The sequence below is a fragment of the Ranitomeya imitator genome, chromosome 1, assembly GCF_032444005.1.
Source record: "Ranitomeya imitator isolate aRanImi1 chromosome 1, aRanImi1.pri, whole genome shotgun sequence".
NCBI classification, from domain to species: domain Eukaryota; kingdom Metazoa; phylum Chordata; class Amphibia; order Anura; family Dendrobatidae; genus Ranitomeya; species Ranitomeya imitator.
In genome coordinates, this window is record NC_091282.1 from 133,583,919 (window position 1) to 133,597,554 (window position 13,636).

Below are 13,636 nucleotides of genomic sequence, written 5' to 3' on the forward strand. Positions count from 1 at the left end.
ATACTGCGCAAGTGCCAAAAAGACAGCTGGCGTCACTGTTGAAGGCGGATCGTGCAGCCGGAAGTTCCCAAAGAAACTAAGGTAACATGGTGCAAATATACCAAAAAAGGGGTAAAAATAGTTAACAAGAAAATGGCGGCCGCCAATAAACTACAGTACTCCCTAAGTTGAAATCAAGGGTTGTTATTAACCACCATATTTACAAAATAAAAAATAAAAAGTGATTGCCGCATGGATGTATAGCAGTGTCACATAATGCAGGCACATGCGCAGAAATAATACTTATTATTAATAAATGACCACATTATATACAGAGGTTCCTTAGTGGAAATATCCCTAGTGACAACAAAAAAGAAAAGAGAGACCTTTGTAGCCAAGACATTGTGGCCAACATTTTCATCAATACTTACTCGGACTAGACCTAGTGTTGTTTCTACCGGACTTACGGAAATAATGAATGACTGAGGGAGGAAGTAGTCACTACATAAAAAATGGGAAAAAAGCACAATAAATGCTTTTATCCAAGAGACCAAATAACAGATACAACACTGAAAAAACACGGTAGATCATGGTGCGATTGGAATCCAAGTGGTGATATGGAGAGCCCCAAACGTTAGTCTGCTGAATACAGCAAACCAAAGAGCAAATGCAGATCACATCAAACAACACATGGTGATGCAATATATATGTATAGATATAAACATATATGATCATATATAAGTATCTCCCATGCTACTCAGGTGCCAAAAGACAGTCCAATCAAAAACCCAGACCAAACCCAGAAAAACAGGATTGTCGTGCAGAATCCAGGGAAATCACAACTGTTTATAAAATCCTGTAAATAACAAGTCTTCATTTAGGGCCTTCGGAGTGCAACTCTGAAGTCTGTAGATCCATTTGGACTCACAACGAAGGAGGACATTCGTGATGTTTCCGCCCCTGATGTTTGTGGATACGGTCTCCAAGCCCATGACCCTGAAACCAACAGGGAGCCCCTGATGTTGCTCCAAAAAATGAGCCGCCACATTGGCACTTGCGCAGTATAATGTCTATAATGCCGGCACCTGTCCATCATGGTTCCTTTTCATCACGGGAATCCTTGGTCTCATGACCCGCCCACAACAGTGGCGTCAGTGTTTTTCCTGGCGGTTGCGCAGCACCTTGGTAACTACGCTACTTTCAACTTTGGTTCCAGACCCGGTATTCCGGTTGTTTGTGGCATTAAACACTTCCCCTCTGGGATATATATCCCTGCTTGGTTTGTGAGGATCTCTTTCTTTTATCTAGGCTACTATACCCATTGCGTATGTGCCTTTATTTTGTACGACATCGCTATATGTTCACGTGGTAATTGGTTATTTACCTGTAAATATGATAGTAAACAATAATACTGTTGGGCTCTTCAGGGTATGCTGAAGACGAGGGTGGGTGTCATGCCCTCACTTTCTTTGGTATTGGCATTGTGTTACCATGGTTTCCTTTTACTATGGGAACCTCCGGCCACACGATCCGCCTTAATAGTGACGTCAGTACTTTTCTGGCGCCTGCGCAGCTTATTTGTAACAATGCCGTCATCCTCTTTGTGTTCAGACCCGATGCATCGGGTTAACAAGATCCCCTCTCATTACGGCAATCCCTGGCTGCATGGTCCGCCCACAGCAGTGACGTCAGCTGTTCTTCTGGCGCCTGCGCAGTATACCGGCAACAACGCCGTCATCATTTCCGGTCCCAAACCCGGGGCTCTATTCTCAGCTGAGATCAATCCTGGTATTATGTGAGTTATATATTAATTTTAGTTTGGTACAAGCGGACATGCTCGCCCCTGATGAAGCTGCTTTCATGCAGCGACACCCGTAGGGCTACATAGCCCCACAGACTCTCTGTGACATCCTGACTGGTATCCTGACCGACGATACGGACTGGACCTGCGACCTGGACTTATGACCTACTAGCTACCACCCTGAACGAGCCGTTAGCATCTTTCATCCTTTGGTATACACACATATGAGATTCTTCTCATGAGATTTTCCCTATATTGGTTGGGTCATTCTATCAAACCTGTAGTGGCTCTCTCTTTAAGATATGGTATTTGGGTAGCTATACCCTCACCACTCATAGGCTGGTAGCTTTCTGTTTGGGTGTATATGGTTCTATATGTGGTCCTAATCTGCCTTTTGTTAGCTGGGACAGGTGCTATAGTGTTATTTTATTGTTATGTACATGCATGTATTCTGGATATTGCATTTGTCATGATCGCTCCTTTTCTTGGGTGCGCCCTGTCATTATTCTCAGCTCTCTCAGATGCCAACATTTATAAATCACATCTTTGTCTGTGGGCTATGCTCTGTATCCCTCGTCATTATGGGCATTTTTTGTGCTTTTAATTGGTTTTAAATGTGTTGTTTGCTTATTAGACTGTTAATATAATAAAATATTTTTGATATTTTGCTACCATTTAGCCCTGTTGATCTCATTTACAACATGTCTTTTCTCTACTAGTTCTATGGTCTTTGTTTACTTGTTGAGGGGGATTCAGGACTTTTATAATTGTAGGGTATATATGTTTTCTAGGTGGTGCCCTCCATCCTTTCTATTATAAACTGTAGACAGAATACCCCTTTAATAGAAAGAACTTTAGAACAATATATTTAGCCAGTATAGAAATTTTGTGGGCTTGTAAACCATGCTGTATTTGTATTATTTTCTTAGGTTGTTTTGGAACATATTGGCTCCGGTCATGAAGATATTTTGCACTTTTTATCATCAGTGGCTTTTTATGACCTTTGTTTCAGAAAATATTATCTTACTATATGAATCGCTAATCTGTGTAAAATAATATTTTTGCATATAACATTTGATTTACATGTTTATTGATAAAAGAAATGCTAATGTAGTTTGCTCATATTTTACCAAAACTATGATATGCTTCGTACATCTTCAGTGATATAGAACAAGGTGAATGCCGAAATTTGAGCTCTTATAAAATATTACTGGAAACTGAATTTGTTTATTTACTTATGGGCAGCACGATGGCTCAGTGGTTAGCACTGCAGCCTTGCAGCTCTGGAGTCCTGAGTTCAAATCCCACCAAGGACAACATCTACAAGGAGTTTGTATGTTCTCCCCGTGCTTTCGTGGGTTTCCTCCGGGTTCTCTGGTTTCCTCCCACATTCCAAAGACCTACTGAAAGGGAATTTAGATTGTGAGCCCCATTGGGGACAGTAATGATAATGTCTGTAAAGCGCTGCGGAATATGTTAGCGCTATATAAAAATAAATATTGTTATAAAGATTACTTTTTTTACTCCCTTATATAGCACCTTTAATACCAATACATTATTATCAATGTTCCCATTGGGGCTCACAATCTAAATTCCCTATCAGTATTTTTTTGGAGTTTGGGGGGAACCCAAAGGAAACCCACGCAAGTACGGGAAGAACATACAATCTTCTTGCAAATATGCAGTGTTAACCACTAAGCCACCTTGTTGCCCTATCTCATTATTATTATTATTATTATTATTATTTATTGTTATAGCGCCATTTATTCCATGGCGCTTTACATGTAAGGAGGGGTATACATAATAAAAACAAGTACAATAATCTTAAACAATACAAGTCATAACTGGTACAGGAGGAGAGAGGACCCTGCCCGCGAAGGCTCACAATCTACAAGGGATGGGTGAGAATACAGTAGGCGAGGGTAGAGCTGGTCATGCAGCGGTTTGGTCGATCGGTGGTTACTGCAGGTTATAGGCTTGTCGGAAGAGGTGGGTCTTTTTGAAGGTTTCGATGGTAGGCGAGAATCTGATGTGTTGTGGTAGAGGGTCCCAGAGTAGGGGTGATACACAAGAGAAATCTTGTATATGATTGTGGGGAAGAGGAGATAAGAGAGGAGTAGAGAAGGAGGTCTTGTGAGGATCGGAGGTTGCGTGTAGGTAAGTACCGGGAGACGAGGTCACAGATGTATGGAGGAGACAGGTTATGGATGGCTTTGTACGTCGTGACCGGAAGCCAGATTGTAAGCGGTCGAAGAGGGAGCAAGAAGAGAGATGGGAGGATAGTTCAAGGTAGACGTGTTGTTCCAGTAGCTTGGAGTCATAAATGAGAAGTGATATAGGGCGATAGCTAGATACAGAGGATGGGTCAAGAGAGGGCTTTTTGAGGATCGGTGTGATGGAGGCATGTTTAAAGCTTGAGTGGAAAACACCAGTTGTTGGTGATAGGTTGAAGAGATGGATTAGGGTTGGGATGAAGACTGTGGTGAGGTTTGGGATGAAGTGTAATGGGATTGGGTCAAGTGCACAGGTGGTGAGATGTGATCTTGAGAGTAGAGTGTTGAGTCGATCTTCTGTAATGGTGGAGAAGTTGGTTTTGGAGGTGGAGGGCTGGGAAGTCGGGAGGAAGAGCTCTGGGGGTTGTTGACCAAAACTGTCTTCTGCTTAAATGAGGCAAAGTCTTCTGCTGAGATGGGTGGGGAGGGAGGAGGTGATGGGGGACGGAGGAGAGAATTGAAGGTGTTGAATAACTGTTTAGGGTTGTGAGACAGGGATGAGATGAGAAGTAGGTTTGTTTAGCTGTGGCGAGTGTGGTCTTGAAAGTAGTGACGGACTGTTTGAAAGCGATGAAGTGCTCGTTGGAGTGGGATCTTTTCCATCCCCACTCTGCAGCCCTGGAAGCTCGCCTGAGTTCTTTGGTCAGGCTGGTGTGCCAGGGCTGTCTGTTGATTTTGCGAGCTTTGGTATGTGTAAATGGGGCAGCAGATTCCAAAGCTACAGCTATTGTGGTGTTATATAGAGCGGCAGCGTCATCCGCATTGTGTAAGGAACTTATATCTGTGAGAGGGAGGAGGGATTCAGAGAATGAGTGTAGGTCAAGGTGTTTAAGATTTTTGCGAGGGTGTGAAAGTTTGTGGGGTGAGGATTATAGACATGGAGTGGAGAGGAAAGAGAATGTGAGAAGGTTGTGGTCAGAGAGAGGAAGAGGTGAGTTAGAAGAGGTTAGATAGGGAGCAGAGGCGGGTGAAGAAGAGGTCCAGTGTGTGGCCATCTTTGTGGGTGGCTGCAGAAGACCATTGAGTAAGGCCGAAGGATGAATTGAGAGATAGAAGTTTAGTGGCAGCTGAGCGTGAAGTGTCAATGGGGATGTTGAAGTCGCCCAGATGATAGTAGGGATGTCCGCAGAAAAGAAATTAAGTAGCCAGGTGGTGAAGTGGTCAAAGAAGGTGGTGGCTGGCCCTGGGGAGCGTTAGCTGACAGTCAGTTCGAGGTTGGAGGGTGAGTAGATGCACACGGAGTGCACCTCAAAGGAAGGGAGGGTAACAGAGGGAGGTAGTGGGATTGGGGTGAAGGAGCAGGTATCTGACAGGAGAAAACCAACTCCTCTGCCATGTTTGCTGCTGGGGCGGGGTGTGTGAGAAAGGTGGAAGCCACCATACGAAAGTGCAGCAGGAGAGGTTGTGTCAGAAGGGGTGAGCCAGGTTTCGGTGATGGCGAGGAAGGAAAGTTTGGTAGTAACAAAAAGATCATGGATGTAGGAAAGCTTGTTGCAGACAGGGCGAGCGTTCCACAGAGCTCCTGTTAGTGGGACTGGGGAAGCGGGGGCTGGGTGAATGGGTATAAGGTTAGAGAGGTTACGGAAGGTTGTGATAGAGCGTGGATGGGAGGTAGAAATGACTGTGGGAATGTGGTGAGGAGGATCAGGATTTGGAGAGATATCACCAGCAGTGAGAAGGAGCAGAGAGAGTGTTAGCAGGTGGGAGCAGGAGAGGGCATGAGGGGGCTGTCTGTGTTTGGAGACAGAGGATTGTATGTTAAGGAACAGTTTTGAGGAGGAGGTGAGGTGGATGGGGACGAACAAAATCCAACAAAATCCGACCCGTGAAGGTGCGTTCCCAAGAGATATTTTGCCTAAATCAACACGTTTCCCCCTTTTGTCATTATGCCCAGCCGTAGAGGTATTTACGAAATTGGTATCAGACGATTTGAAAAAATTAACAACACATCGCCGTTTCGATAACCTCACACATAAACAGAGAGAAAGTTTACGTCAATTACAGGCAATGGACGATGTGGTATTTAAGGCGGCTGACAAGGGTGGGAACATTGTTGTATGGCCAACCGTCAAATATGAACGGGAAGCCTTCTGGCAATTACGGGATAACAATGTTTATGATAAATTAAGATATAATCCGGTGATGTCTTTCTCGGCAGAGCTCCAAAAAATCCTGTTGAGAGCCTTTGATTCAGGGATAATTAACAAACAAGTCCTGGACGGTCTGACAGTGAGGTTCCCAAAAATACCTACTCTGCACTTGCTTCCAAAGGTGCACAAAGATGCCGTCAACCCACCTGGACGTCCGATTGTGTCGGGGATTGATGGTTTGTGTGATCCAATTTGTAGATTTATAGATCATTACTTGAAACCTTTGGTCGAAATCTTACCCTCATACGTAAAAGACACAACGGACTTCCTGTGTAGGGTTGACGGCATCTTTGTTGAGGAAGGGACGTTGCTGGTGACGGCAGACGTCGAGACGTTGTATACGTGTATAAATCATGTAGACGGTTTGGGTGCGGTCCGCTTCTTCCTCGGGACCTCCAACCTGGACGGCCCTTTGTGTGAGCTGATCAGCCAGCTGCTGCACTTTGTCCTCACACATAATTTTTTTACGTTTAAAGATCAGTTCTATCAGCAGAAGCGCGGCGCAGCCATGGGTGCGGCCTGTGCCCCCGCGTACGCTAACCTCTTTCTGGGTTTCTGGGAGAGGTTGGTGTTTGGTGACGGGGGGGCGGGGGCCGCCGACCATGTGCTGTGCTGGCTGCGTTATATAGATGATGTTTTGTTTTTTTGGCGGGGGATGGTGCAGCAGCTGGATGAATTCATGGGGGAGCTCAACAGGAATGATTTTAATATAAAGCTGACTTACAGATATGATTATCTCAAAATCGACTTTTTGGACATCAGTCTGGAAGTGGGCTCTACTTTGTCCATCCAGACTGATGTCTTTCGAAAAACAACATCTGTTAACGCACTAATACATGCGAAGTCAGCACATAGTCAGGCTACCATAAGGGCCGTCCCCGTTGGACAGTTCTTGAGGATGAGGCGGATCTGCTTGACGAATCAGAGATTCGAAACACAGGCCCTGGACTTGAGACAAAGATTCAAGGACAGAGGTTACAGCAAAAGGTATATAAAAAATGGTTACAAGAGAGACAAATCAACAACTCGGGACTCGCTGATACATGGCAATGCTAAACGTGAACAAAAGGATGATATGATCCGTTTTATTTCAGTGTATAATCATGAGTGGGAGAGTATGAGATCAATTTTAACTAAATATTGGCATGTTTTGAGTGCCGAGCCCTCCCTGGGACCTTTTCTTAGTTAAAGGCCTCTAATGACCCCTCGTAGGTCTAAAAATCTTAGAGACCTTTTGGTATCCAGCCACTACGTGGCGCCAAGTGCTAATCCATTTGGTATTACACATCCAGCTAAAGGTTCCTTTAAGTGTGGCCATTGTGTAGCTTGTGTTAATATGGTCCGTACAACATCTTTTTGCTCAGTGGACAGTAAGAGGGAATACCAGATAAGAAAATACATCTCGTGTAACACCTCTAATGTGATCTACTATGCCACATGTAGCTGTTCCCTAATTTACGTGGGACTGACGTCACGCGAATTGAGAGTGCGTGTAAGGGAACACGTACGGGATATTAGTGCGGCAAGAACAGTGGATGATGTAACAACACTTAAGACGATCCCAAAGCACTTTAGATTGGTACACAATTGCAACCCTAAGGACTTTATGGTGAGGGGTATAGATGTGGTGCACACAGGTATCAGAGGGGGTGACATTAAAAAACTCCTCGCTCAACGCGAATTAAAATGGATTGTCACACTAGGCACCATAAAGCCATCCGGGCTTAGTGACGCACTCAATTTTGGTCCTTTTTTGTAATACGAATGGTTTATATTGGGAAGGCCCTTTAGTAATCCCTCCGTTTTGTATTTTTAACGGTTTGTGTGGTTTGATTTTAATTCTCTTGTTCTATATATAGGCTCTATATATCCCATTATCAGGATTCCCTTCGGGGCTGCAGTGTCATATATGGACTCTAACGGCTATATATATTATGGACTTTGGATACTTCATGAAAGCATTAGCCGGGATAACAAGCTGCATATGGCATCACCCTGTGGAGCGATCTGGATTTCTGGATATCGTCATATATTTTAAGAATTATTTGTTATATATTGGTTAATGGTTTTGGTATTTGCTATAAGTAAGGTGTGCTTCACACTGCGGTGCGCATGCGTGCGCCTGTCACAGGCACCCGCCTCTTGCGGTCCGGCACAGTCCTGGTGCGGGCGCGACGGAGATATTTGTACTCACTCGCGGCTGGCATCTGGGCAGGTCCGGGCGGCGGGGGGGCGGGTGTTCTTTCAGTGACGGCGAGCGCATGCGCCGCTACTATGCAGTGTTGAACAAGCTTGAGTCATGTGACGTGCACATGACCGGTATCCTAGGATACTTAAGGTCCTCAAAGGAGACTGTACCACACTTCCCCTTGAGAAAGCAGGACTAAGAAGTGGCGAAACGCGCGTCGGGGACGTTGGTTCAGCGTAGCTACATGCGGTGAGGAGACATCTTTACCTCCCTCCCTCTCCCCTTACTCTTTATCTCCCTACCTCTGCCGTTTACAAAATGGTGTATTATATTGACGGACCCTAAACGGGAGGGATTAGGTCTATTGCAATAGAGTTGCAAGGTGGGTGGTGTCTCGCACCTGTTACCGCATACTATGTGTCATACTACTATATGGATATGTGGCTCGCTGTATATGTTTTAGGCATCTACACATCATTTTTTCATTGTCTGTCAGTCTTTTCAGTGTATATATTGTTTTTGGTATGTGTTATTAAAGTAATTTTGTACGATTTTTAAACAAACTCCATGGTCTTCTCCTATTTTTGTATTGCGATATATGGAGGTAAACATAGTGACCAAGCAATTGGTAAGGGTCACACTATGAGTCTGGATTTATTGTTACTAACATAACCACATAGTATATTGTAGAGGCACGTAGTATATTACATAGCTACGTAGTATATTGCACAGCCATGTAGTATATAACAGAGCCATGTAGTATATTGCACAGTTGACGTAGTATATAACAGAACCGACACAGCCACATAGTATATTGCACAGCTACGTAGTATATAACACAGAGCACGTAGTATATTGCAGAGCCACGTAGTATATTGGACAGTCACGTTGTATATTGCACAGTCACATTGTAGATTTCCCAGCTGCATACTCAGCATCAATAGTAAGAAGTTGGTCACACAGGCTTAATTGCTGCGTTACCGGAGTGCGTTACACCGCGCTCCATTAACGCTGGCATTAATCCTGTGTGAGCGCTCAGCGCTGACTGCAGGGCAGTAAAGCAGCGGCCATTTCGCTGCCAGACTATGGCCATCGCTGATTGGTCGTGGCAATGGTCGTGGGCGTTTTGCCGCGACCAATCAGCGATTTGGATTTCCATGACAGACAGAGGCCGCGACCAATAAATATCCGCGACAGACAGACAGACGGAAGTGACCCGTAGACAATTATATAGTAGATAGAAGAACTTGCTGGCATTTATATATACACAGTACCATGCCTCAGTTTATGCATATCAGTAGACTTAACTTAGGTGCGTCTTACAATGATCAACTGGGCCATGGTACTGTGTGTGTGTTTTTGTATATTACATATAGTGTAGTAAAGCCAGGAAAGACAGGGTTGAAATCCTAGCTCTAATCTGTTTCATAGCTACAGTATATCTAGAGCAAGGCCTTGTATTCATTTTGTGTCCGTCTGCTGGGGAATGCTGTGCAGTGTGTTGGAGCTGGTGAGTGACCAGCCAAAATGTGAGCTGTATCTGGGAGGTAGAACAGACCTCTGGTGCTGTCAGTCTCAGCTAGAAGCTGAGAGAGATAGAGAGGACTGAAATCTGTGTGGGTGAGGCCGCATTGACATATATGTGCACTGATGAATGAACTGTTCATTTGCTGTGATACCTTTGTACCCAGAAACTTCTGTTTTGTTTTGAATCCCTTGGAGTTGTATGCTGGGACAATGCACTGTTTGATCAAAGTGCATTGCCTGTGTGAACGCTACCTACTGCTGAGTGTGATTCATTATATATATATATATATATATATATATATATATATATATATATATATATATATATAGTGGTGCAGTGACCAAGGTTGCAGCCAGGGGGCGCTGTGTGTGCACTTCAAGATGCACTTGGAGGCATGCTTGTGATGAAATAATGACTGGTAGTGTGATTAATGGGCGGTATGTATCGCAGAGGTGGGTGGCTCTGTGATGGAAGCCTGGGTATGTTTTGCTCAAGCAGATCTACTGCTGAGGGATTTGTTTACATTCGGAAGGCTTCCAGGTGATTGGAGAGATGGGTGGGTTCAGTCACCTACAAACCCACCCAAAGAGGCGTGTCTGAACACGTAAGTTGGTTTTGTGTTGTAGGACCTGTGGTGATGTCATGCTCACCTGACTGGCCATGTGACAGGTACCTGGGTGTGGTTACACCTATGAAAAGTAGGTGTGTGTAGCACATGGTGTGAGTGTTTGGGAGACTTCAACTGTGGACAGACTTCCATGTGTCCTGGCTGGACACTACAGATTGGCCTGTGTGCTGTAAGTCTTGGACGGTCGGTGTTGGAGGCTCCTAGGAGTGGAGTTGCCCTGGAAGCACCTAGCGACCATAGACCTGGACAGTCTGTGTTGAGGACCTGGGTCTGACATGAAGTCAGCCTGAGCAATGGACTCATGAAAGGTAACCCTGGACGGGGGGAATTGTAATATACAACAGAGAAGCCTTTCGGCTGCATGAACGTACCGGGGGTCGTGATAAGTTCATGAAATGTAACGCAATGGACTGTACGTCATGTGGTTTATGATGTGTAATAAACCAAATAAGACGGTTATGTGTGAGATATCGTGCCTGAAGTGTTTATCCTGCTGCTAAGCGAGTGTTCCCCAACACACTCAGGTAGCGTATCCCCACAATATATATATATATATATATATATATATATATATATATATATATATATATATATATATATATATATATATATATATATATATATATATATATAGATATATATATATACACTGCGCAAAAAAATAAAGGGAACACTTAAACAGCAGAATATAACTCCAAGTACATCAAACTTCTGTGAAATCAAACTGTCCACTTAGGAGGCAACACTGTTTGACAATCAATTTAATTTCTCATGCTGTTGTGCAAATGGAATAGACAAAAGATGGAAATTATTGGCAATTATCAAGACATACTCAATAAAGGAATGGTTCTGCAGGTGGGGACCACAGACCACATCTCAGTACCAATGCTTTCTGGCTGATGTTTTGGTCACTTTTGAATGTTGGCTTTGCTTTCACACTCGTGGTAGAATGAGACGGACTCTACAACCCACACAAGTGGCTCAGGTAATGCAGCTCATTCAGGATGTTACATCAATGTGAGCTGTGGCAAGAAGGTTTGCTGTGTCTGTCAGCGTTGTGTCCTGAGGCTGGAGGCGCTACCAGGAGACAGGCCAGTACACCAGGAGATGTGGAGGGGGCCGTAGGAGGGCAACAACCCAGCAGCAGGACCGCTACCTCTGCCTTTGTGCAAGGAGGAACAGGAGGAGCACTGCCAGAGCCCTGCAAAATGACCTCCAGCAGGCTACAAATGTGAATGTGTCTGCACAAATGGTTAGAAACCGACTCCATGAAGATGGTCTGAGTGCCCGACGTCCACAGATGGGGGTTGTGCTCATAGCCCAACACCGTGCAGGACGCTTTGCATTTGCCACAGAACACCAGGATTGGCGAATTCGCCACTGGCACCCTGTGCTCTTCACAGATGAAAGCAGGTTCACACTGTGTCTGGAGACGCCGTGGAGAGCGATCTGCTACCTTCAACATTCTTCAGCTTGACCGGTTTGGCAGTGGGTCAGTAATGGTGTGGGGTGGCATTTTTTTGGAGGGCCGCACAGCCCTCCATGTGCTTGCCAGAGGTAGCCTGACTGCCATTAGGTACCAGCATGAGATCCTCAGACCCCTTGTAAGACCAATGTGCTGGTGCGGTTGGCCCTGGGTTCCTCCTAATGCAGGACAATGCCAGACCTCATGTGGCTGGAGTGTGTCAGGAGTTCCTGCAAGATGAAGGCATTGAAGCTATGGACTGAATGCCAGACCTGAATCCGATTGAATACATCTGGGACATCATGTCTCGCACATCCACCAATGTTACGTTGCACCACAGATTGTCTATGAGTTGGCAGATGCTTTAGTCCAGGTCTGGGAGGAGATCCCTCAGGAGACCATCCGCCCCCTCATCAGGAGCATGCCCAGGCATTGTAGGTAGGTCATACAGGCACATGGAGGCCATACACACTACTGAACATCATGTACTTGTCTTGAGGCATTGCCACTGAAGTTGGATCAGTTTGTAACTTCATTTTCCACTTTGATCTTGAACATCATTCCAACTTCAGACCTCCGTGGGATATTAGTTGTGATTTACATTGATCATTTTTAGGTTTTATTGTTCTCAACACATTCCACTATGTAATGAATAAAGATTTACAACTGGAATATTTCATTCAGTGATATCTAGGATGTGGGATTTTAGTGTTCCCTTTATTTTTTTGTGCAGTGTATACATTTATTGTGTGAAAAAGTGTTTGCTCTTTCCTGATTTCCTTTTCTTTTGTATGTTTGTCACTCTTAAATGTTTCAGATCACCAACCAAATTTAAATATTATACAAAGATAACACAAGTAAACACAAAACGCAGTTTTTAAATGAAGGTCTTTATTATTAGGGAATAAGAAATCCAAACATACAAGGCCCTGTGTGAAACACTGATTGACCTTAAACCTAAAAACTGGTTGGCCCACCCAGACTTTGACTAGGCCACTTCAAAGTCTTAATTTTATTTTTCTAAAGCCACCGTTCCTACTCCCTCGATTATGGTGTGAGGTGTCATACTATATGGTATTTGAACCCCTCTACTCTTCATTCCAGGCTACATCTACACAGTGGCACTAGATCAATCAACAGCCTGTATGATATATACACCCCTTCCTTATATATTTTATATGCAACTCTAATTTTTTATCTTTTATGAGTTCTATATGTTACATAAAATATGTGCATGCCACTAGACAACCGAGAATAACCAATCTTCATTGTGCATGTTCTTCATCTTTTGGATGCAGGGAGGTGAAGAAGGGTATCTGACTAAGACTTGCTACCAAACAAGAGCTATTGAATCACGTCATGGGAGGAATCATGAGCAGGAAGGTGAGAAGTCCTCCACCACTATTTTTGAGGTGAGTCAGTGTTTATTATCAGTTGGTTTTTAGATGTGCTTGCATGCAATGACTTCCACCAGTGTGACTTCATCCATATCAGAGAGGAATAAATGTTATTTATTGCTCTGAGCGTGAAAGGTACTTGTATTGGTAAGGCAGACAGTGTGGACAGAAGATTTACAGGTTTGGAGATATAGGGGTCTCCCAGGTAGCTGAGCACCATATTTAAT

The 13,636-nt window shown here is 44.2% G+C and overlaps 1 protein-coding gene across 5 annotated transcripts in view; it reads left to right on the forward strand.

Annotated features, from left to right (window-relative positions):
* ATG10 (autophagy related 10) overlaps positions 1–13,636 on the forward strand; it is a 437,018-nt gene that overhangs the window by 146,566 nt on the left and 276,816 nt on the right. For all 5 annotated transcript variants that reach the window (XM_069751167.1, XM_069751160.1, XM_069751151.1 and 2 more), the window contains exon 3: positions 13,311–13,424. In XM_069751167.1, coding sequence (XP_069607268.1) covers positions 13,311–13,424 — 114 coding nt within the window. The remainder of the gene's footprint in view (positions 1–13,310; positions 13,425–13,636) is intronic.